General features: G+C 49.3%; 1 protein-coding gene across 3 annotated transcripts in view; it reads right to left on the bottom strand.

Moving 5' to 3' along the window:
- The window catches only part of SNX29 (sorting nexin 29), a 566,190-nt gene that overhangs the window by 213,701 nt on the left and 326,539 nt on the right, over positions 1-25,950 (bottom strand). For all 3 annotated transcript variants that reach the window (XM_061152859.1, XM_061152861.1, XM_061152860.1), the window contains one exon: positions 265-381. In XM_061152859.1, coding sequence (XP_061008842.1) covers positions 265-381 — 117 coding nt within the window. The remainder of the gene's footprint in view (positions 1-264; positions 382-25,950) is intronic.

Below are 25,950 nucleotides of genomic sequence, written 5' to 3'. Positions count from 1 at the left end.
TGCGGGGCATGAAATGTTGCCAAGGGGGTTTAGACAGATTCTTTAATATGTTATTTATTTTACCCCCTCCCGCCCAAAGGAAAGCCAATGTGGTGAGGGCTAGTGCATGTAAAATCTGGGTGGGGGTGCCTAGATGCTCCCCCTTTTAGTCTCTGTACTTTTCCATGCCCTTGACACTGAACACATGTAACAGAAGGGTTGTGGGCAGCAGAGGTGGTGGGAGGACAGACAGCGTGGGCAGAAGGACAAGGCTGGGGCACTCACCGGCCCCCGCAGGTCGATGAGCTCCTGCCGCATCTGGGAGACAAGGGCTTCCTTGGCCACCAGGGCCCGGTGCAGGCGCTCGTTGAACTCGATCAGCTCCCCGTGCATCTCCGCCACCTGCAACACACAAGCACCAGACAGTGAGGCTCGGGAAAAGACCCTCCCCACGGCCCATCCCGCCTTCTCCGAGCCCACCACTGGTCAGTTGGCATCGAGAGGTTGTTGGGCTGGAAACAATGAATGCTGCTTCCTTATGGATCAGTTTTGGCTTGTCTCAGGTCAGATTCAGCAAAGGAAATGGCAACCCACTCTGGTGTTCTTGCCTGGAGAATCCCATAGACAGAGGAGCCTGGCAGGCCATGGTCCATGGGGTTGCAGAGAGTTGGACACGACTGAAGGAAGTAAGCACGCACGTGTGCAAATGCACCTGTTAAGCTGAATATGTTTTTGACTTGGTGGAATTGAACACTTCAGCATCAATGGTCCCAGTTTACAGTCTGGAATATGACTGTATCAGGTCATTTTTGGACCTGAGGCTTTTATTCTTAGGAAATGAATACTTTTCTAGCAAAGACTTTCTTTCTCATCTGTGGTGTGCCTGTCAAGAATCCCCGGCTAATATGACCCAGCAATCCCACTTCTGGGCATACACACTGAGGAAACCAGATCTGAAAGAGACACGTGCACCCCAATGTTCATCACAGCACTGTTTATAATAGCCAGGACATGGAAGCAACCTAGATGCCCATCAGCAGATGAATGGATAAGGAAGCTGTGGTACATATACACCATGGAATATTACTCAGCCATTAAAAAGAATTCATTTGAATCAGTTCTAATGAGATGGATGAAACTAGAGCATTATACAGAGTGAAGTAAGCCAGAAAGATAAAGACCATTACAGTACACTAACACATATATATGGAATTTAGAAAGATGGTAATGATAACCCTATATGCAAAACAGAAAAAGAGACACAGATGTACAGAACAGACTTTTGGACTCTGTGGGAGAAGGTGAGGGTAGGATGTTTCGAGAGAACAGCATCAAAACATGTATATTATCAAGGGTGAAACAGATCACCAGCCCAGGTTGGATGTGTGAGACAAGTGCTCGGGCCTGGTGCACTGGGAAGACCCAGAGGGATCGGGTAGAGAGGGAGGTGGGAGGGGGGATCGGGATGGGGAATACGTGTAAATCCATGGCTGATTCATGTCAATGTATGACAAAACCCACTACAATATTGCAAAGTAATTAGCCTCCAAGTAATAAAAATAAATGGGAAAAAAAAAAAAAGAGTGGCCTTCACAACTAAAAATGAAAACAAAAAAAGGAATCCCCGGCTAATGGCACGAGTAGAATAACTGACTGCTTCTTTTTTTTTTTTTTTTTAATGTATTTGGCTGTAAAATTTATTTTTATTAAATTTATTTGGCTGTAACATTTGTTCAGTTGTGGCATGTGGGGTCCTTGTTGAGGTGTGTGGGTTTTCTCTCTAGTCATGGCACACAGGCTTAGATGCCCTGTACCAAGTGGGATCCCAGTTCCCAGACCAGGGATCGAACCTGCAGCCCCTGCTCTGGAAGGTAGATTCTTAACCACTGGACCCCCGGGGAAGTCCCTGATGAATGATTTCTGTTCATCGAGGCTTTGGTTTTAAAAACCGAGACCACAGAACCAGAGCCTTGTTGAGGATGGTGATGGTGAATGAGGACACACCTGTGGTAGCACAGATGCACTGGGGCCCCTGCGTGTTCTCTGCCAGGAAGACGCCTGAGGTGGGTATTATTACTCCTGCCGCACAGACAGAGGAACAGTGTCAGAGGAGTCTAAGGAGCAGGCTCAGGGCCACACAGCTAAGGCTGACTCCGGAGCCCTGGCTCCTGATCACTGGGCCACATGCCACAATCCTGCCCCTCCACTGTGCAGCCACGCAGGCCTGCAGAGAGCCTGCAGATTTACCCACATTTCAATACTCTTGGCTGATCCCAAACAAAAAATGGAGGTTGGGATAAGATAGCCTATGACTGGTGCACAGAACCAGTAACAGACCTTTCCGCGTGTAACTTACAAAGGGAACAAGGATATCCCATATGGTCAAAGCACACAGTAATTCCTCTGATTGTAAGAGTGATCTTGGGACTTCCCTGGCAGTTCAGTGGTTAAAACACCACCCTTCCACCGCAGTGGGTACACGTTTGATCCCTGGCCAGAGAACTAAGATCCCACATTCCATGTGATGCAGTAAAAAAATAGAAAAAAATAAAAATAGGATTTTTTTTTAAAGTGATCTTATTGGGGCTTAAAATCAAATTAAAATTTATTTTAAAAAAATTTTTTAGAGAAATGTGAGGTATAATCTTGCCATGCTCATCAGAAACCATGAAAGAAGATTCTGACAAGTACCTTACAGAGAACAGCCCCCCGCCCTGAATGCAGAGGTGAAGCAGACCCCAGCCAGCCCCTGTCCTCCTGCCCCTCCCAAGAAATCACCCCACCCACACCCAAGACTTTAGCCAGGTACTTATTACGTTCAGTATAATGCATAAACAGTATCAGAACATTTATAATAAGTACTCTAGGTGAAATATAAAACATACTGTTAGAATACAGAAGGGATATAAGGAGAAGTTTTGTGGGCAAAAAAAGAGATTAACCTAAATCTAGATGCTTCAGAAGGAATAAAGGTAAGCTATCATTTTATTTTTCTGAATATATATAAAAGGTAGAAGGCACAGGGAGGAAATACAGAAGATACTAACATTAGTCAAGGGCTATTTTTTGTTTCCATTCTTTCTACTTTTCCTTACTTTTCAGTTTCTTAATAATGAGCACTCTTTCATTTATCAGAGAGAATAACCACTCAGGCGCTTTAAAAGAATTAAAATTCTTCATGTGTAACTCAAGGAAGCAGCCAGAAATTTCAGGAAGAACCTGAAATTTATCAGGTTCCCAACTGCAATGCTGATGCTTCTATTAACTTGCTCAGTGGATATTCACTCAGATGGCAATCCCTCTGTCTCCAGGGTGCCACCTTATTCAAACCAGTGAGAAATGCAAAGTAAAAATGGCACAACAGACACTGTAATGGCCACACAATTAACTAACAGAGAATAAGCCACTGAGCCTTTGACCAACCTCTTCTGTCATACAGACCTAAAATCAATATTCCCCAGTTGCCTTATTTTTGTATAAAAAAGCTTAAGATGACCTTCAGGCCTGTCACAAGCAAATACAACATCACTAATACATCACTAATAATACCTACTTGATTCCTCCACACAGAAATCATACAAACCCTCCTCGAGCTTCCTTGGGGCTAAGAATCCATTTACCACACAGTAAGCAGGAAACACATAAAACTGCCAGTTTCACTGCTAAATACCTGCTAATATGCCCCTACAAGGTGCAAGCTTTAAATAAATGTCACCGTCATTTCCAAAGCAAAGTAGGGTTTTGCTTTGTGTTCGTGTTTTGTTTGGCAGTGGAAGCCAGGGTGTTAAAACAATTTCCCATAAATGCATAAAACACTGGAACATGCCAGCTGCAAGTGGTGTTTATCACCAACTGTCAAAACCCTGGTTCTATTTTGCAGCCGGAGAGTAACTTGACCACATCAGACAAAGCTTTCATCTCACTAGAGAATGGAGGGGGGAAAATCCTATGGAACTGAGGAGACAAAATTTGACAGTTTCCAGCACTCATTAAAACAGCAATGCTCATTGTTACTAAGCTAAGCTCTGAAACCCTGGATTTCTCCATTACATATCCCCACAAACAGTTATTGATATAAACAGCTTTCATCTTACATAAACCACACTGAGCTTCCTATTCCTCAAATAACTCTTTCCAAACTATAGCATAACTAGAAATGAATTCGAGATTCAGAGCCAGCCTCAGAAGAGAAATGTGAAATCACAAATGGTTCCCATTATCATCAAAATAAAAGGCACAACCACTGCTTGCTGGAATTTCTATGAGGCTCTGAGGGCACTTACAGGTTGCTTATGACCTTCCTTCCCTATTTCCAACAGCCTCAGGGAATGAAAGAGAGAAATGTCCCCCAATCCTTCTCCACCGAGGAGCAAGAGTGATCTCCCCAAAGCAACAGCTGATGTTGTCACCTGCTGTTTAAAATCTTCAATGCTTCCCACTGCCCTAAAGATAAAAATCCATCTCCTTGCAGATCTGGCTTCAGCCTCTCTCCCTAACACCATCTTCTGCCTCCTCCTCTCGCGTTTTCTCCCCAAAGTCACTCAACCCAGAGGGTCTTCTATGTTCCATAAACATGCTGAGCTCTGGGAGCTCACCTTGTGAACAGAGAGGAGAAAGACACAACCAGCAGAGGAAATGACTGGTGCAAAGGCCCAGAAGTTGGCAGGAAAGCAGCCCAAAGAGGTGCTTTGAAAAGGCTCAGACTCTGATGCAAGACAAGCCTTGGTTGGCTCTCTTAATGCGTGCTCTTGCGTGAGTCACTTAACCTCTATGACCCTGAGGCCCGTCACGTACAAAATGGGGATTAAAAACCACACTCATGGACTTCCCTGATGGTCCACTGGTTACGAATCTGCCTGCCGATGCAGGGGAGACAGGGGTTCAATCTCTGGTCTGCAAAGAGTCCACACGCTGTGGGACAACCAAGTCAGTGCGCCACAACTACTGAGTCCATACATACTCTAGAGCTTTGGGCTGCAACCAGCAACACCACATGACTGCCGAAGCCCGTACACTCTATCTAGAGCCCATGATCCACAAGAGAAGCCAGCACAATGAGAAGTCTGAGCACCGTGATGAAGAGTAGCCCCTGCTCGCCAAACCTAGAGAAAGCCGGTGTGGAGCAATAAAGACCCAGGGCAGCGAAATAGTTCAGTCGCTCAGTCGTGTCCAACTCTTTGCGACCCCATGGACTGCAGCCAAAAATAAATTAATTTAAAAAAAAAAGAAAACAACACTCATCTCACAGGGCCGAGGTGTGGATGAAATGAGCTGCGACCCTTAGCAGGCTCAGTACTGTGTCCAGGCGTGGCAAAGCTTCAGTGAGTGAGAAGTGGTTGTACATGGAGGGTGATCACATTAAAGGGACATGAGAAAGGAAGAAAAGGACAGACAGATCCCTGGAAGCCAGATGGAAAAGTGCCTCATGGACTGTAATAAGTGGCTCAGAGGGTTGTGGAGAGAGACTCGCTGTCCCCCAAAGCGGGAGCATCACCCAGAGAACTGCTAACCACCTACCAGGCACTGTTCTCGGTACTGGGGCCCAGGGAAGTCATGGGGTTCACATCCTAGAAGTCAGACAAACTGGACTAGCACTCAGGGAGAGAGGAGGACTTGGAAGGAAGACAGGGTATCAGAAAAGGCCTCGTCCAGAGAAAACACTCAGGAGTCACCTCTCTGATTGGCCTTGACACATGCCAGGCAGCCTCCCACGGCTGATCCACACCCTAAATCACAGTCAGGCACTCGCTGTGTTCTGGGACCATCTTAAGTCAGCCATGGGACTTCCCTGGTGGTCCAGTAATGAAGAATCCGCCTGCCAAGGCAAGGGGCACAGATTTGATTCCTGGTCCAGAGAGATTCCACACAACAAGGAACAACTAAGCCCGCGAGCTGCAACTACTGAAGCCCGCAGGCCCTAGAGTCCCTGCTCCACAACAAGGGAAGCCCCTGCAGTGAGAAGCCACCACGACTAGAGAGTACCCCCCCACGTGGTGCAACTAGAGAGAAGACCCTCTGCTTGGTGCAACTAGAGAAAAGCCTGTGCAGCAACGAAGACCCAGCGCGGCCAAAAATAAATGAATAAATAAAGTAACACCTAGATGGTAGCATGCATGGCCCCCAAGCTGTGTCTGGAAGGTGCACAACTCATGAGCTAATAATCAGTCATCATTTGGGTCTCACCCTTTAGGCTTGAGAGAAGAGGGGAGAAAGATTTAAGAAGTTTAAGGTCACAAGACTGTTTGGCAATACCTGTCAGACTTTTAAAATCCCTCACCTTGTGGCTTAGCAAACCCCTGCAGGGAAGTATCCCATGTCCATAACTGTGCTCAAGCAGTTTAGCTCCAAATGGCTGGAACCCACCTAACAGCCCAACCACAGGGCCCAGTGAAGTCTATCAGGCTCTGCTGCGATCCCCCACTTCCTGCTGCTGGGCAGACATCACTAGTCAATCAGCGCTTTCTTCCTCAAGAAGACACTCAGGCACCCCTAACCAATCGATCAGAGTGCTGGCCTACAGGATGATACCTATTTAGTATTCCTGGCAGAAGGGGTTGGGGGAAGGCGTCAGAGAAGGTGATGTCTGAGCTGGGCTAAACACGATGCCTTTATGATGCCTTTGGCGCTTCAAGAGGCTGACCAATCCCTTCCAGCTGGAGCATCAGGGAAGATGCTCTCTGGAAAAAAAAAAAAAAAATGTGTCTGTGAAAAAGCTCTTAAGTCTGTGAAAAATCCCAGGAATCATCATAATGACCTGCCAAATCATGAAAAGATTGTAATTTTTTAAAAAATGCCTGTAGCATTTCCTTTCATATCAGAATGTTCTATCTAACCACATTCAAGTAAATCTTGCTTCACCCCTCCTCTGGCTACTGAAGGAGACACGTCCTGATTAATTAAACCAAGACACCTGGGGTTTCCCAGATGGCACTAGTGGTAAAGAAGCTGTCTGCCAATGCAAGAGACTTAAGGGACACAAGTTCGATCCCTGGGTAGGGAAGATCCCCTGGAGGAGGAAATGGCAACTCACTCCAGTATTCTTGCCGAGAGAATCCCCATGGACAGAGGAGCCTGGTAGGCTACAGTCCACGGGGTGGCAAAGAGTCGGACAAGACTGAAGCGACTTGGCACGCACGCACCCCCAAATTTTAACAGCGACTGAGACTCTTCTGGTCACATCCCCAAACTCTCAAAGAACACTGACTTGATGCCTCAGAATCCACCTCGATTTTATAAAATGTGAAGGCTGTGTGTGAGTCCCACTGACAATGGCTGTGGGGAAAGACCTGGAACCTTCCGCTGCGGTGAGGATACTGCAACCGCCTTTGAGAGACAAAACCTTCACCAGGGTCTACCGGTCTTAAAGGGTTGTTTTGTTTTGTTTTTCTTACGTGGACCACTTTAAAGGCTTTACTGAACTTGTTACAATATTGTTTGTGTTTCATGTTTTGGCTTTTTGCCCAGGAGGCATGTGGGATCCTAGCTCCCCCACCAGGGGTGGAACTTGCCCCTCCTGCATTGGAAGGTGAAGTCTTAATCACTGGCCACCAGGGAGGTCCCTTAACACACCTGTGAACACCAGCTACTCATCGGGCCTTTTCCGGGCATTAGATCACCCAGCTCACGTGACCCTCGCCACCCTCCTGTGAGTGGCAGGGCTTCTTACACAGGGGGCCTTGAGGCTCAGAGAGGTCAGGCTATGAGCCAAAGGCGTCAGAGTCAGAGCCACTGTCTGTGTCCCCCGCCCTCCACCCTGGGGTGGGGTGGAGCCGAGGAAGGAGTCGAGCCCTTCGGGGGTTGAGGAGATGAGCCAGTCCTGCAAAGTAAAGGGTAGCAGCAGCGTGGACCAGTGGCTCCCGAAGCAAGCTGACGGTTAGACACTTGGAGGGCTTCTGAGAAATACAGATTTCTGCGTTTCACTCCTAGAAATGCTGATTCAACATGGGGGAGTCCAGAGTAATACTTTTAAAAGACCCTAGTGTCCGTGATGCTCAACCACACTTGGGAACTGCTGGCAAAGACAAGGCGGGGGAAGAGGGTTCACACACACAGACGTGAACTGCGAGCGTTTCGGTTCAGCATTTGTAGAGTCAGGAGGTCATGGAAGCTCCTCCACTTGTCAGCTCTCGACTGCTGGATTATCAAGGAGGCGAACAAAGCCACGGCCAGAGAAAAACCTCATCTAGCCTACCGGCCAGCACCAGCCAGCAGCGAGCGCCCCGGGCAGGGCGGTTCCTCCTGCGGTGGCACAGGAGTTCTGCCACAGCGCTGCCGGAGGGCGCCGTGAGCGGCAGCTGGGATGCCAGCGGTCTGCTACCCATCTGAGGCAACCACAGAAATTCATGGTAAGCATTTCAAAACATTTGAAGCCATCTCATCTTGGTATGAAATCCAGGAATTCCACAGTTTTTCTAGTTTTGGGGGATTTTGTTTGTTTTGGGTTTTTGGTTTTCTTTTCACATTTTACAAAATGTGTAATGAATTAGAAATACTTTAAAAAAAAAAAGGTTATTTACAGATAGTTTGAGAGCACCTATGTATATCACACATGCCATCCTTGAAACAATGTCTTGCATTAATAATTATTAGAAACAATGACTAATAATAAGGATTTTAAAAAGCTAAAACATGACCATTTTTGGATAAAATTTGTAAAGCAAGTAGAAAGGAAAAATAAGAACCAATGTCATCAACATCTGTTGGTCTTCAGATGTATACACCCTATTTCCTTGTTACAGTGTCAATGTAGGTTTGAAGATTAAGAAAATCACAAACCTTAACTGAACAACACAGGTACAGACCTAGCCCAGGACACAGACATTCTCAAAAAATTACAGCTGATGGCTCAGTAGTGAAGAATCCACCTACCGATGCAGGAGACATGGGCTCCATCTCTGATCTGGGAAGATGCCACATTCCACGGAGCAACTGAGCCCGTGCGCCCCAACTCCAGAGCCCGCAACTCCAGAGCCCGGGAGCCACAACTCCTGAGTCCACGCGCGGCAGTGGCTGAAGCCTGTGAGTGCCCAGAGCCCGCGCTCACAGTAAGAGATGCCACTGCAGCGAGAAGCCTGTGCACGGCAGTGAGTAGCCCACACTCAACTACAGAAAAGCCCACGCGGCAACGGAGACCCAACATAGCCAAAAAATAAAAACCACACTTGCCACTGCCCTCATAAGACTGACAGGGAGCCTTTCCTGCAGCTGCCTGATCATGCCCATTTCCCAGAGAAGGAAGGTAAGGCTCAGGATCTGAGCAGCAAGCCAAAAGGAAGGCAGGAGAAGGGAAGCACCTTGCTCAAGGCCACAGCAGCAGAAAAAAGTGAAAGTGATAGTCGCTCAGTCGTGTCCGACTCTTTGTGGTCCTATGGACCATAGCCTGCCAGGCTCCTCTGTCCGTGGGATTCTCCAGGCAAGAATACTGCAGTGGGTTGCCATTCTCATCTCCAAGGGATCTTCCCAACCCAGGGATTGAACCCAGGTCTCCTGCATTGCAGGCAGATTCTTTACCAGCTGAGCCACCAGGGAAGCCCTAAGCAGCAGAACTGGTTTTCAAATTTCTGGGTCCGGGTTCTGAGGCAGACTCTCTACCCTGCCTCTCTGCACACACCGTGACCAGGATGCTGAGCTGGCACCTCAAGATGCCAGAGGGCCTGGAGGAGGTGAGGAAGCTGGGATCGAGCACTGAGAGCTCCACCACGCACGTGCACACCCCTGGGAAAGGCACCGTCTCTGGGTGTGCCCGAGGCCTCGTCTGGCTTAGCACAGGCCAGTCTTCACCAACACCCCCCGACCCACGAGGAGACCCCGGCAGTACAGGAAGGAGCACCCAGAATGAACAAGAACCTGAGCAGAGGCAGCCCGACTGTGGGACTCAGGGTCCAAAGGAGAAACCCAGCAACTTGGCCGGCAGCCAAAGTGAGACTTGTTTAACATGGTCTTTGCTTCATACACAGGCACTGCGGAAACCAGCAAAGCAAATTCCAACCGGAAGACGCTCCAGGGACGGTGAGGGATACTTTGGGACGTGCAGCATCAACGAGCTCTCTAAGTGAGGCTGCCCTGATCAGGCGTAGAAAGATGAAGGTTGTGGAGGTCAAACTCGGGTCCCGTCGATTTGCTGTCAGGTGGCCTCTGACTCCTGGTATCTTTTCTATAAATTGAGGGTCTTGTGCCCTGTGGTCCAGGTTATCATGAGCAACAAAAATATGACAAGAGTGTGGGCAGCAGCCGGTGCCTGCCACAGGGCGTGATCCTGAATGCATCCCAAAGGAGCGCCTCCTCTGGCCAGCCGGGGTTCCAGGCACTTTACAGGAGCACGTGCCATGGCCTGGGAGGTTGAGCTTACGTCCATTTTACAGATAATGAAGGCAAGGCTCGGCAAGGTAAAGTGATGGTTCAAAGCCAGTTAGACTGAGGGGTGTGAAGTGGAATATTTCGTGCCACGCCAATAAATAAGGATGTCACAGCTGTCCGTGATTCCGGCCCTCCAAATGTGAATTTCTGAGCCCCGAGGGCACCCAGGAAGAACAATTCTGGGTACCGGCCAGCCATCTGAAACTCCCCACACCGAGCAGTGAGCAAGGAACTAAAGATGTGAAAAACCAAATCGTAGGATGCTCACCAGAGAGCTGAGATACATATAAAACAAATGATTTCAGTGAGCCCAGACTGCTGTGTCTTATTAGAGAGTAAAGCACTAAATCCCTTAACTTGAAATATCTGATTTTCCTTAATTAACAATAATCTTTTGATGTTCAGGCTACCTCCTCCTTATTACAAACTTCTATATAACCTGACTCCTCTCCCTCCTGCCCCCTCAGAGCAGTTCTCTCAGCATCACTTGAGATGCTGGATGCCAGGCCTGAAGTCCTAAACTCTCCACCAAATAAAACCTAACTCTCAACTTCTAGGTTGTGATTATTTTTAAGATCGATGTGGGCTCGGGGTCTTGCATCCCCAGAGTCTTCCCAGTTTTCCTGTGCCCTCCAGCCCGCCCTGCGCTCTGATTCTGCTAGGGGGCCAGCCCCAGAAAGGCAGGCAGGCTCGCCCTGGTGAGGCAGAGCTCTGGGACCTCAGGACTGATCCTCCTGGATATCACTGTCAAGCCACCAAGTGACAGGTTCACCGGAAGCTGAGGGAGGGCCAGCTCCATCCTCAAGTGCCCCCCGGACAGCGCCACGTGGGCTCCCTCTGCAGAGCCGCTGAGATTAGTTCACACCGAAGAGACTCCCTCCCTTCATCTCCTCTGTGTTCAGAAAGCTGAAATTGAGGAGGGGATGCTTAAAGACATTTGCCTGGGATTATGGTTTCATGGGGGAGAAGGAAACACTCAGAACTAAGAGATTATGGGACGCCTCTGAGAAACAGACGCTATGTAACTGGTATGGCCCCATGGCAGAGCTGCTGCGTCCCCATCCTCAACATTGGCCCTGGTTTCCCCTGATGCCCAACCTTTCAGAGAACACACCAGGGGAGCCAGGGAGAAAGGTCGCACACAGCAGCAGCTGATAGCCTGCCCAGGTAACACCTTCTCTTTCCTGCTCTTCCCTTAAAGAGCAAAGGCGGGGCATACAGAAATGGCAATAATAAAAGAGCAGCCAACCCCTTCCTGGAGGTCGTTTGAGACAGATGAGCAAAACAGAGGGAAATAAAGCAAACACAAAATCCTGGGTTCTAGCACTCTGCTAAAAGACACATTCTCATGCGCGGCCTCTGAGGTCTTTAAACAGGTTCCATCAACTGTCACACATCCTGGGACTTCCCTGACAGTCCAGTGGTTAGCACTCTGCAATTCCACTGCTGGGGTCATGGGTTCAATCCCTGGTTGGGGAACTAAGATCCTGAGTGATGCAGCCACAAGAAAATAAATAAATAAATAAATGACACGGTCACCACACTGGTGAAACATGACCAGAGGGGCTGCACAGCCTGGAATTTAAGCACAAACTCCAAAGCCCAGAGTCTTGGGATTAAAAACCACCTTCCCCCACTTCCTAGCTGTGACTTTGGGCATACAGCTTTCACAAGCCTGGGCCTGGAAACCCAAGTTCGATCCGTGGGTCGGGAAGATTCTCTGGAGAAGGAAATGGCAACCCACTCCAATATTCTTGCCTGGAGAATTCCAAGGACAGAGGAGCCTGGTGGGCTACAGTCCATGGGGTCACAAAGAGTCGGGTACGACTCAGCCAATAACATTTTCACTTTCAGGCACCTAGGTGTTAAAGGATCTGCCTGCCAATGCAGGAGATGCAAGAGACTCAGGTTCGTTCCCTGGGTCAGGAAGATCCCCTGGAGTAAGAAATGGCAACCCGCTCTAGTATTTCTTGCCTGGGAAGTCCCGTGGACAGAGGAGCCTGGCGGGCCACAGTCCGTGGGGTCATAAAAGAGTCTGACACAAAAGCAGCACCAAGGACAGCACCCAGTGTCTCTGGTCCCACAGAATCTACAGCCTTCCGATCTTCAGATCTGTCCCCTCTCGGTCATCTCCGTCACCCCAGTCTTGGTTGAGAAGCCCCCCGTTTCCCACTGCTCTCTCCTCCTCGGCCCCACACACAAGCTGATGCTCAAACGGCCTCCCTATGACCCAAACTTGAGCACATCCCTTCTCTGATTAAAACTTCTCACTGATGCTGACAAAGAAAATCACCAGAGGTCTGCAATTTATTTCCAAATGACACAAAAGTCAAGACATGGACTACGGTTGGCCTTGGGGAACTGGAGCTGTTTGAGATGATATGATGCGTAGGGGTAGGGACATGACACTCTTCTGCCCATATTAAAATTCCTTGATAATCCAAAGTTTAAAATTTTATTTCAATCGATCCCCATGAATTTCCCTGGCATGGTGTACAAGCAATAGGAGAAGGGGGAAGAGGGGAAGGGAGGAAGGAAGTAGGAAGAAATATTTCAAAGGAAAAACCAACACTGACCACGTGAGATTACATGCTGCACCTCCACCTCCCTCCAGGCACATCTCCTGGAATCCTATCTACCCTTCAAAGACAAACTCACATCTCAGTTCTCCTTACTCCCCAGATCTTTTGACACATATATCCATCTTCTCCATAAATGATTCCTCAAGAGTGTAGGAGCAGTTATGGTTTCATGAGCACTTACTTATTTTCTTGGACTCCAAAATCACTGCAGGTGGTCACTGCAGCCATGAAATTAAAAGACTCTTGCTCCTTGGAAGAAAAGCTATGACCAACCTAGACAGCATATTAAAAAGCAGAGACATTACTTTGCCAGCAAAGGTCCACCTAGTTAAAGCTATGCTTTTTCCAGTAGTCAAGTATGGATGTGAGAGTTGGACCATAAAGAAAGCTGAGCACTGAAGAATTGATGCTTTTGAACTGTGTTGCTGGAGAAGACTCTTGAGAGTCCCTTGGACCACAAGGAGATCAAACCAGTCAATCTTAAAGGAAATCAGTCCCAAATATTCACTGGAAAAGCTGATGTTGAAGCTGAAGTTCCGATATTTTGGGCCACTTGATGCAAAGAGCCAACTCATTGGAAAAGTCCCTGATGCTGGGAAAGATTGAGGGCAGAAGCAGAAGGAGGCGACAGAGGATGAGATGGTTGGATGGCATCACCAACTCAACAGACATGAGTCTGAGCAAGTTCTGGGAGTTGGTGATGGACAGGGAAGCCTGGCGTGCTACAGTCCATGGGGTCGCAAAGAGTCAGACACAATTGAGTGACTGAACTGAACTGAGCACTTACTACATGTCAAACGCTTTCAGGGCCACACCAGCCACAGCCCCACAGGGGCCCGGTGAGGGGCATGTGGGCTTAACAAAGTTCCCACGTGGTCCCCAGAGCCGCATGCCCTTGTGCAGTGTACCACCTGCACAACTGCACACAGAAGCCCTAGACATTTCGCTAGATGCAAACCGCTGCTCCATTTTACAGGAGAGGAAACTGAGGCCCAAAGGCAGCTGGAACTATTTGCTCATGGTCCCACAGAGATGAGGGCACTCAGGGACACCTCAACCCACACTTATTTTGTTACACAAGCCCCACCCTCCACCCTTTGCTCCCCGCCAGGAGGAGATGTGGCCGGTGGGGCAGCGTCTGCACACAGCAGCTCACAGCGCTGCTCCCCAGGCCTGTCCTGGAGCACAGGCTCTCCTTCAACCCCGTGTGTCTTCCTGGGGACCGAGGCCAAAGCCACCGACAAAACCAGACATTTCCAGGGCTCGTTTCTGCTGGATCAGTGAAGGGCAGGAGGCCACAGAGGAGGAGCGGGTGAAGGCTCCTTTCTGTAAACACAGCAGATAATGTCGTTTACCTGGCATCATACAGAGGCTGTAATTATAACCCATCACCACTACAAAAGCACTGTGCTCTGCGGGCTTGTGAAAATGGGTCAAGAATTACTCTGAAAGGCTCTGCTGGCCTCTCCTTTCAAAAGCACCTTTGTTACAGGTTTGCTCACGGAGGACAACTATTGATTCCCAGGGATTGTGGGCTTGGAAGGCAGCTCGGCGCTGGCCTCATCTCCCTGTCCAGCACAGAGGGCCTTCTCTAGCCTTCTAGTGTTGAGCGGGGGGAGGAAAGGGAGAGGCCATCATTATCAAGAACACACACTTGCTGAGCACACACCCTGGGATGGACCCAGTTCCCAGCATCATCCCTCCATGAGTTCATCCACAGGCAACCTGTTGAGGCCCAGCCACGGCATTCTCTCGCCTTCAAAAATTCACTGGAGATTCCCCAGTGACTCAGGGTAAAGAATCCACCTGCCAATGCAGGAGACGCGGGTTCGATCCCTGACCTGGGAAGATCCCACATGCCTTGCAGCAAATAAGCCTGAGCGCCACAACCACTGAGCCTGTGTTTTAGAGCCCGGGAGCTGCAACCACTGTCGTCACATTCTACAGCTACTGAAGCAAGCATGCCCTAGAGCCCTTGCTCCACAACAAGAGAAGCCATCGCAATGAGAGGCACTGCAACCAGAGAGGAGTCCCCGCTGCTGGCAACTAGAGAAAAGCCCACACTTTAAAAAAAAAAAAAAACCAGCACAGCCAAAAATATGTGTATGTTAGTCACTCAGCCGTGTTTGACTCTTAGCAACCCCATGGACTGTAGCTTGCCAGGCTCCTCTATCCATGGGAATTCCTAGGCAAGAATCCTGGATTGGGTTGCCATTTCCTTCTCCAGAGGCTCTTCCTGACCCAGGGATTGAACCTGGGTCTCCTGCATTGCAGGCAGATTCTTTACCATCTGAGATATCAGGGAAGACAGCCAAAAATAAGTAAATAAAAAATTTTTTAAAAGAAATTCATCTTCAGTATCCAAAAACGCTCAAAAATTCATTCATTCAACAAATTTCTATTTTGCATTGACCAGGCCCTGTACTTCTACCAAGTATTACAGACACAGTATCAAACAAGAAAGAGAAATCCCTGCCTTGGAGGGGGTCTCCATTCTAGCAGGAACACACCCCCACCAACCCCGACAAGGAGACAGAGGCACAAGAAGGTTCGGTCTTAGTCGAGGATGACGAGTCCAGGGCCTGGATTCTGAACCCTGAGTCCACGCTCACTGCCACCACAAAGGACCACTTCCTGCCTCGGGGGTGGTTCATTTATAAGGCTCCTCCTGTCTGTGGTCGCATCTGGAAGGACTTCCTTCACCCACACAGGCACTGGCTTGAGTGCCGGGTGCTGTCCTGGGTGCTGGACATCAGTGGGGACCCTCAGGGAGCTCCCGAGATGCTGATGGTTCCCATGCAGTGTGGAACACACCGGGGTCCTGGGGGCACGGGGGAAGGCGCCCAGCCTTGGGGGTTGGGGAGGAGTGCACCAGGGGATGGGTCCCAAAGACGGTACCCAAGGTGAGGCTTGTGGGGTGGGAGGTCGGCCAGCAGGAGGCAGGAGAGCCAGTTCACACCCAGGCCCAGCTGCTCCCCGGTCCCAGGACTCGTGTGCACCCCCCCGGGTGGTGCTATGCTCAGTCATGTCCGACTCTTTGTGACCCCAAAGACTGTAGCCCATCAAGCTCCTCTGTCCACGGAATTTTCTAGGTAAGAATACAAGAGAGGGTTGCCATTTCCTACCCAGTCCCCCAGGCTCGTGGGCTATAAAGTGAGGACCCACTGTGCTGGCGGGTGGGAGACCCTGATGGGACAAGAGCTGACCTCAGAGCCCAGGGCTGGCACACAGGCGGGACAGCTTATTCTCATTCCTGAGACCCAGACACCAGACCTTAAAAGTTGCATAATATCACAGACCTGCCACTCGCTCCCCCATTCAGAGGTTTTCTCCAGAAAATATTTCACCCTCAAGGGTTGTTTTTACATTTATGGTGCAGGGTGCTCTGGAAAGCTCAGGATTTCATATAAAAACGTAAATCAAGAAATTATGTGGCTCTTTGTCACATTCTAACATCTTCCAGGAGTCAGGGGAGGCCAGTGCATTTTTAATCACACTCCTTCGGAAGGAATACAAAGCGCCCTCCTAAATATTTGAAACAGGGCTCAATAAATTACATCCAAGTTTCCAAAGGAAGACAGTAAATGAAAAACATTAAATTTTATGAGCACCAGAAACTGTTTTTCTCCCTGGATGGTCTCTCTCTCAGACCGAACAGCACTGGCTTAAAGCCGAGGGGGGCCCCTCCAGGTTGCCACCACCTAGCTTCTCCAGAACGGAGGACAGACTCATTTGAGCAGTGAACTGTGGACACGGACGACTGCGGCCTGAGACCAGGTGGGCAGTGTGGACCCGTGCTGGAGGATAAACCTGGAGCACCTCCACATGGCGACAGACACGGACTGCTCCCCAACACTTCTGTCAAAGAAACAGAGTCCTTGCCCGTCAGCAAGTTAAACAGGTGATGTCTGGCCTAAAAAACTGATCAGCCGCTCACTTGCATAATAACTCAGCTCCCAAAACACCGAGGAGACGCTGAGGTAGAAATCTACTTATGCCGAGAAGCAAAACCCATCAGACAGTGGGTTTGACAACACACTGAATGTTCTCCACCAGCCTCAGAGGCTCCTCTGGACGCAGCTACAGAGAGAACATGACTCTGGCTCCAGGACGCAGCCCATCGGGCTGAAGCAGCCGAGGGCAGGCCGTGGAAGCGTCCCTCTGCTGCTACTCGGCCCCAGAGACTGTCACTCAGCACCGGTTTCGAAGAAGGATCTGTCTGCTTCCTTGGTGCTCGTATCCCGAGGACCTGAGCTGGACTGCTCCAGATGTGGGATGAGTGACAGCTGCCAGGTCAGGACTGGCAGCTCCGGGTTCCTCCAGGAGGTCACTGTCCTTGCATTGTTGGACAGACTGCCCCACACGTCACGTCTCCACTAAACGTCTGGGTAAATGGGCTGGGAGATGCTCTCGAGCTTTCTTCTTCAAAGCAAGATTTTAAAAGTCTCCTTAGGGTATTTATATGAAAAAGGAGTGGAGGTTTCTGAAAAGAGAAGGTGGCAGCCTCCTCTGACTCCTGGACCAGTCTGGGGGCTCCAGAGGTGCAGTGGAGGAGTGTGAGGAGACAGAGGCAAACCCCTTGGAAGCAGGAGGGAGAGGGGAGAGGACTCTGGTCCTTTGTGACTGCTTCCACATGCTGGACCATGCCTCACCTGCAGGTGTCTTCTTTGGGACATTCTGGAAAGGCGGAAAGGTCAAATTGGTGGCTTAGGGAAAGGGAAGCTTTAGTGGGTACTTTAAAAGATTGGTATCTCACAGTTTTGGGAGCAATGTGGCACTGGGACATGAAGGGGGCTTTCGGAGAGAAGACAAATCTAGATTTGCATCCCACAGTTAGGGAGCGTGGGATGGACACGTACACCCCACTGTATTTAAAACAGATAACCAACAAGGACCTAGTGTACAGCATGGGGAATTCTGCTCATATTCTGTAATAACCTAAATAGGAAAAGAATTTGAGAAAGAATAGATGCTTCATAACTCAATCAGTGGGCTATACACCTGAAACTCACAGCACTGATAACCAACTATGCTCCAACATGACCAACTCAGTGGATGTGAGTTTGAGCAAACTCCAGGAGACAGTGAAGGACAGGGAAGCCTGGCGTGCTGCAGTCCATGGGGTCACAAAGAGTCGGATACAACTGAGGGACAGAACAACAACTCCAATGTAAAATAAACATTTTAAATGTATCTTTAAAATAAGTAAATAAACATAGATTTGTATCCCAGCTCCATCACCTGCTAGCTGGGTGACCTTGAACAGGTGATAAAAACTTAAGCTCAGTGTCCTGTGTCTTTGTCTGTGAAATTGTCTAGCATACAGGCTGCTTCAGCTGTTTCAGAAAATAAAATGGGAGAAAAAATTCTCCCGGGCCTGGCCAAGGCTGGTGCTAAATGAACGCTCAGCCCCCCTTGCCTTCTGCAGCCTCTTCTAGTATCAGCCCTAGGGGATGGCTGCAGGAAGACGAGGCTTCCTCGTACCTTGATGTTCCACTTCAAAAATGGGACATCGAAGCACGCATCACCTGCTGTCCCTCCAGAAGACACAAAGCAAAACGAGCGTCAAGGGTTTAGATGCAAACCCTGGATAAAGAAAAACAGACTCTCCTAATACCGATGTGTATGTGTGTTCAGTTGCTCAGTCATGTCCGGCTCTTTGCACCTTATGGACTGTAGCCCGCCAGGCTCCTCTCTGCATGGGATTCTCCAGGCAGGAATACTGGAGTGGGTTGCCGTTTCCTTCTCCAGGGGATCTTCCCAACCCAGGAATCGAACCTGCGTCTCCTGCACGGGTAGGCAGATTCTTTACCACGGCGCCACCTGGGACGCCCCCTAATACTGATCCCTGTCCTGTAAGAGGACAGCTGTAAGATACCAGAGTCAACAACAAGGGCGGTCAACGGGAAGCGCCAGTGTGGCCGGGCCAACCTGAGTGGTGGCATCACACACAGGGCGGTGTGAGCAGAGCTTCACGTCCTGTCACAGTGCCACCTGCTGCAGGACCTTTTTTTGTTTAATTCCTGCCAAGAACGGCTCTGCACTCAGACTTATTTATGGCTCCCATGCCGCCTCGAGATGCTGAGCAGACGCTATTTTGAACACCTTCTCTACGTGTGTAGCTCTGAGTTCCAAACCAGAACTTCCTCCCTAAAAGCTGGAAGACCACAGTATTAAGTCATTTCAATCTTCTGTCAGTTGTTCCGGGAGTCATCGGTGCCTCTGGATCTCTGGCAATGGTCTAATTTAATTTGATTTAAAGTGAAAATATGCTTTTCCATCTCCCTCAACACCAACATGATGCTTCCTCAAAAGCAATCATGGTTTAACAAAGACAGACAGTGCCCTGGTCACTGTTACACACTCGGACCCAGATGGACTGTCTTTGTTGGTCTCAGTCCACGGAGGCAGGAGAGGGTGGAGGTGGTGAGTCCAATGGCCTGGGTTCATTCCTGACCTTTTTTTTTTTTTTTTAATTTATTTATTTATTTTTGGCTACACTATGTCTTCGTTGCTGCCAACAGGCTTTTCTCTCGTTGCAGCGAGTGGGGGCTACTCTCTAGTTGTGGTATGCGTGCCTCTCATTGCAGTGGCTTCTCCTGTTGCAGAGCTCAGGCTTTAGGGCACACGGGCTTCGGTAGTTGCAGTCTGCAGGCCCAGGAGCTGCGGCTAGTGGACTGTAGAGTGAGGACTCAGTAGCTGTGGCTCACAGGCTTAGGTGCCCCGCGGCCCGTGGAATCTTCCCCGACCAGGGACTGAACCCTGCATTGGTAGGCAAATTCTTAACCAATGAACCACCAGGGAAGGCTAGCTCATTCCTGATCTTGCCCACTGAGAGGTCTATGAGCTTGCACTGGATCTTGCTGGGCCTTGACTTCTTCATCAGTAAGAGGCATGATCACAGTGACCGTCTTAAGGGGCTGCGCTAAGAAATCACTGAAATGGTCTGGCTGAGGTGCCCAGCACACTGTCCGGCACACAGTGAAAATGCAAACAGCATTAGCTGTTACAATATTATGACTACTGAACAGCACTGCTTGTAGCCTTTTTGGGTGGATGAATTAAATTCTTACACTCCATGCAGCCAGTTTCAGGTAAAATGGTTCTTTTCCATAATGGAAACACACACACACACAAACCTGAACCCCTAAGTCCTCGAGGATCTATAACCTGGCCATCAAAGACATGACTGACCACGTGAATCCCCAAAGAAGCCATGCCTCCATGGGGCACCCCTGTGGGAAGCACTGCTGCCCAGGCCTGGCTGTCTCTCCCCTGCTGCAATTTAAGTCATTTCCCACAGAAGAGGTTGTGAAGTGACAGTCAAGCAACCTTTCAGGCATCTTGGCAGATTTCATTTTCTGGCACAGATTTGCTGAATGAATGACACGTCTGAAAGTTTGCACATGAAATCAAATTGGAGAAAGCGTTGCATTAAAAAGCCTGGGCAGCAAGGGGCTTCTCTGGTGGCTCAGTGGTAAAAGAATCCACCTGCCAATACAGAAGACCACGGGTTCGATCCCTGATCCAGGACAATCCCACATGCCTCGGAGCAACTAAGCCTGTGCCCCACAGCTACTGAGCCGGTGCTCTGGAGCCTGGGAACCGCAACTACTAAAACCCAGGCTCCCGAGAGCCTGAGCTCCGCAACAAGAGAAGTCACTGCAGTGAGACGCCTGTACTCATGACAACTAGAGAAAAGCCCACAGAGCAACAAAGAAAAAGCACTTCCCCCACACACAAAAAAAAAAAGCCTAGGAAGACTGACAGTGTGAAGTGTGGGGGCAGGCGAGGGGGAGGAACAAAGGCCTTGAGGGATCAGGAGGGCAACATCAGAGAGAGAAACTGGCCAGGTGGGCTAGAGCTGTGGCCAGGCCAGCACTCAGATACGGGGTAGCTGCTGCTCGGCCCTGGGCGAGCACAGACCCACTGCTGTTGGACTGCTCCGTGTTTTCCAGAGAAAATGAAAACTGAAGATTTTATGGGAAATTCAACAGTGGGCTGCTCAATATCATCAACAAATTCAATCTTTAAAATGGCAGGAGCCAAAAGAAACAGATCTTTGGGCTTGATGTGGCCCAGTTGGCCAGATTTCGAGCTCTGGTTTAAAGGAGTCCCACAAATGAATTCCACTCCTGTGGCCCGCTGGAATGAAGGCCCGCTCCAGTATTCTGGCCTGCAGAATTCCATGGACTGTTTAGTCCATGGGGCCTCAAAGAGTCAGACACGACCGAGCGACTTTCACTTCACAAATGAATTCATCTTCGAGGGAAGGAATCCGTTGTGATCAGAACCGTGTCTACTTTCAGCCATCTGCTATACGGATCGAGATTAAATGAGATAATTTGTGTTGAGTGCTTTATTCAGTGCCTCGCATATGGTAATGTCCAAATGCAGCTTAGTAGTATTTTTCCCTGAAGTGAGACCATCTACAGAGGAGGAGGGAACCTCACAAAACCCCAGCCCAGACCTCAGTCTCCAGGGAGCCTCCATCAAAAGGCCATCAACAAGCAACTGGAGGAAACTGCTCCGAGCTCAGAGGGAGGGTTCATCTTCCCTCTAAAATCTCCCTCCCAAAGCTCTTCAGACTGCCGACAGTTTTAAATCAACATTCATCATTTCATTACACTTGTCTTCAGTCAAAACTTGAAACTCTAGAGGGGATGGCTTCCAAGGGGACCCTGTCTTTTGAAGCATGGTTTCCTATTTGTTTCCTTTTAGCTGAAAGCAATGATCCATCTTTATTTTTCTTCCTGAAAGGCTACCCCAAAATTAAACAACTCGGATATTTAACAAATAGGCCCATCAGCTACAGCAGGAAACAACAAGCATTCCCGTGAGGGTGCGCTCAGAGCAGTGAAATGACAGTGATAAACAGGGGACACAGAAGGGCTGCGTGCAGCGGGGTCGACAGCTGCTCCCGTCACTCTCGACAGGACTTCTGAGGACAGTTGGACGGGACTTGGCCAAGCCCACTCTTTTCTCAATCAGCCATTCAACACTGTAGGAGCTCCCCATTCCCACCCAGGCCCCCCAAATGAAGGCTCTGTGGGGGATGGGGGTTGTGGACCAAGTAGGACCTGATCACCTGCTTGAGAAGAAATCTTTATGGATGATGCGGTGCCCTAGAAAAGAACCGACATCCTGGAGTCAGACAGAACTGTATTTAAGCTTGGACTGTGAACCCCAAAAGTGAGAGAGCCTTTTGTTGACAGCTACGTGCCCAGCATGTGCAAAGGTACTGGGGCCATCACAGGTATTTGATTTTTAAAAAAGCTGCTGAATGAATGAATGAACCATCAAACTCAGAATTCAACACTTCATCATCACAAGTCATGGGTCAAATTACTGACTCTCTCCAACCGTCAGGTTTCTTGTCTCTCAAACTGGAAAACCATCCCCACCGTCCAATGACTGTACAACATGGCACCCAGTGCATCAGAGGTGTTACCAACCACACCCCACCCTCCCTTCCTCCATCCTCCCATCTCCTCCCGACTTGGGTGGGCACCCAACAACAACATGAGCAGGGCTCACATGGGGGCCTTGAAGTTGGCCCAGGGGAGGAGCTGGCTTGGAGCAGAGGCAGATGTCCTGAGGAGGAAAGAGAGCAGATGAAGCCCAGAGAAAATAATAGAAATGCAGATGGGACTGTGAGCACAGAGGAGGAGAGCGGGGTCTGCAGAATCAAGGGTGGGAGCAGGGGAGCGACAGCGATCAGGCTGCAAGAGTAACAGAGAGATGGGGGTCCATCCAGGAGCTAGCAATGCGGGCGAACTCACAAGGTGGGCCTGAAGATGGGAGTTCTCGTAAGCCAAAAGCATTTGCCAAAGGACCAGGGGCTGGGGGGAAGGGGGACACGGCCATCCCACCAAGCACCAGGTCCTTCTCAAGCTTTGTGGTCATGGCTTTAAAACCACCTCAGAACTGGCGAAGATTTGCTGGCATCACCCAACAGGCAAAAGGGATACACAGAGAGCAACCCATTTTTAAAATATCACCAATAAAACTGCCTTAACAAGACATTCCTAACAGGCATGACACTAATGAGCCATCTCGGTGAGAAGCAAATGTTAATTTGCTCAGAATCCAGGGAAAATGATGGCATTTCAAGCAGGGGAAAACCCATGCAATCATTTGGCAATGAGGCCAGGACATGCATATATGCGTGCACAGGAACACAAGCACACACACCCTGCCTCACCATTCTAAGCCAGACTAAAAGCCCATCTTCCCAGAGCCCCAATTCCTTTCCAAGGCGAATAGAAGAGTAATGATATGTTAACAGCAGCAGTGAGAACAACAAAAGTAACTAACACTTCTGCTGTAAATTATTTAATTCTCCAAACAGAGTGTAGTAGGTCTTCTGTTGTCCCCACCTCACACATGAGAAAACTGAGGCTCAGAGAGTCTAAGAAACATCACGATCACACAGCGTATCTGCGGGGCATCTCCTGTTTATCTCATGGGGCTCTACAGGGTGCGAATCGTTCTCAGATCACTTATGCCACTGAAAGACACAATCGCCAAAGCCAACAGGGGAGTCCAGGTGAGGACCCAAATTATCTTCATGTGACAAGTTGGTTCAATGCCTGGGATTTATCTGCCAGGCACTCTGCAAGGCGCTGAGACAACAGAACCCAGGAAGTCAGAGTTCCTGGCCCTATGGAGCTTAAGAAGATGTCTCCTGTCTGTGTCTCCTGGTGATGACACAACCATTTTGTTGGGGAAGCCATGATTTGCCCGCCTCCAGTGCCTATGGCACCAGGGGCTAAGCTAAGTACCCAGATCTGGCTGGTCTACCGAGCCCTCTCCAAGTGGCCACGGAGACTCCAGCCCAGGTCTTCAGCTGGGGTTGCTGAACCACTAGCATGGAAGCCTGAAGTCATGGTGCTGATTCTGCCTCTCCGGGTGAAGAGGTCCCTGAGGATGCAGTCAAGGGAGGAAAGGCCGCTGAGATGGCAGGGACAGCGTGGTCTGACAGCATCACATCAGTGCCCACATCCAGCCGGACCTGAAGCCACCTCTTAGAACAGTCTGTGACATGAGCCACTAAACACTGCTTAGCGATGCTTAAATCACTTTAAGATGGGTTTCTGGCACTCATAACAAAGAGAAAAGGGAGACACAGACATAAAAAATAAGACAGAAACCATGATAGAAATGTACTGCAAAAAACAGAGTGCCCAGGGGAAGGGATGTACAATTCCTCCTCACAAAAGACTTGACCGTGATGACATTACAGGAAGGTGACTGATGACTCAGAGAGCATGGTCCTCTGGGGACGGAGACCCACAAATCCCAGGCACCAGGAATCAGTCACGCTCCAGGAAGTCTTACCATCTGCAGTCTCACCCCAGCCAAGAGTCCAGTGTTCTGAGACCAGGGCCATAGCCTGCGCTTCTGTTTCCCAACAGTTGTTGCCAGAACGAAAAACACTGTCACTGGGGGTGTCAATCAGCCCAGACCCTGCGATTGAGCTTGTGGAAGAATTTCCTTTCCATTTAGCTCGAAGATTCTTGAGAACGCCACTGAGTCTGTTTTAGAATTAGCCACTTTAATAAACAATCTTGATCTGAAAGACTAAGAGATACTAACAAACCAAAAACATCTTTGGCTGAGGGTATGGCTCAGACTCTAAAGAGTCTGCCTGCAATGTGGAAGACCCAGGTTCAATTCCTGGGTCGAGAAGATCCCTTGGAGAAGGAAATGACAACCCACTCCAGTACTCTTGCCTGGCAAATTCCATGGACAGAGGATCCTGGGAGGCTACAGTCCATGGGGTCGCAAAGAGTCGGACATGACTGAGCAACTAACACTCTCACTTTTCGGTCATAATTATGGTAGTCAAACAACAAGAGCAATACAGACAGACCGCAGAGATGCTGTAGGTTTGGTTCCAGACCACCACGATAAAGTGAATCACATGGGGTTCAGGGTTTTTGGTTCCCCAGTGCGTATAAAAGTTACGTTCACATTGTCCTGCAGTCTATTTAAAGGACACAATAGCACTATGTCTTTTAAAAAAAAAAACCTTAGTTAAAAAATACTTGATTGCTAAAAAATGCTAAACAGCATCTGAGACTTCAGCAAGTCATAATCTTTTTGCAACAGTCCCATCAAAAGCCCTGATCACGGATCACCATAACAGATATGATAATAATGAAAAAATCTGAAATAGGGACGTCCCTGGTGGTCCAGTGGTTAAGAATCCTTCTGCCAATGGAAGGGACACGGGTTTGATCCCTGTTCCAGGAAGATTCCACATGGTATGGAGCAACTGAGCTCCGTGCCACAAATACTAAGCCCATACACCCACTGCCTGTGCTCCACGACAACAGAAGCCGTGCACCCCGACACAGGAGCCCCAGCTCGTCACAACTAGAAAAAGGCTGCTCAGCAGTGAAGACCCCGCGCAGCCAAAGATAAATTTTAAAAAATGATAAAAGAGTTTAAAATATTTGGGGAATTATGCAAACGTGGCACAGAGACAGGAAATGAGCAGGTGCTGTTGGAAGACGGCACCGATAGGCTTGCTCGACACGGGGCTGCCACCAACCTTTGATTTGTAAGTGAAGCTCAATAAAGCGAGGTATGACTGTAGCTGTCATGATAGAGCAGCCACAGTTCACGAAGTATACCATGTAGGAGGCTTATAAATATTCTACATGCAGATTCTCACTACATTGTCCCAAGACTCTAAGACTGGTATATACATCTCCATTTTACAGGTGAGAAGACTGAGGCTTAGGAAAGCAGGGTCTGCCCAGGGGAACAGCTTGAGTCCATGACCCTGCCCTTCCCACTGTCTGGGGCTGAGCTCCACGGGACGGTCCTATGGAAGTCAAGAGGCTCGTGACTCAGCACGAAGGGCCCTGGCCACCTGACACTCAGTAAGATGGTGCTGGGACCTTACCCAAAACGGCCGCCTCCCTGGAGCAAGCCCAGTACGTGGCCCATTCAGCGCCTTCCTGAGTCTTCTCTGCACCCACCAGTGCCCCGCATTCTCTGATTCCTGCACTCGCTCTCACTC

Source organism: Dama dama, chromosome 10 (genome assembly GCF_033118175.1).
Source record: "Dama dama isolate Ldn47 chromosome 10, ASM3311817v1, whole genome shotgun sequence".
Taxonomy (NCBI): Eukaryota; Metazoa; Chordata; class Mammalia; order Artiodactyla; family Cervidae; genus Dama; species Dama dama.
Note: the sequence above shows the minus strand (reverse complement) of the source record. Positions and strands in the feature narration are given on the sequence as shown.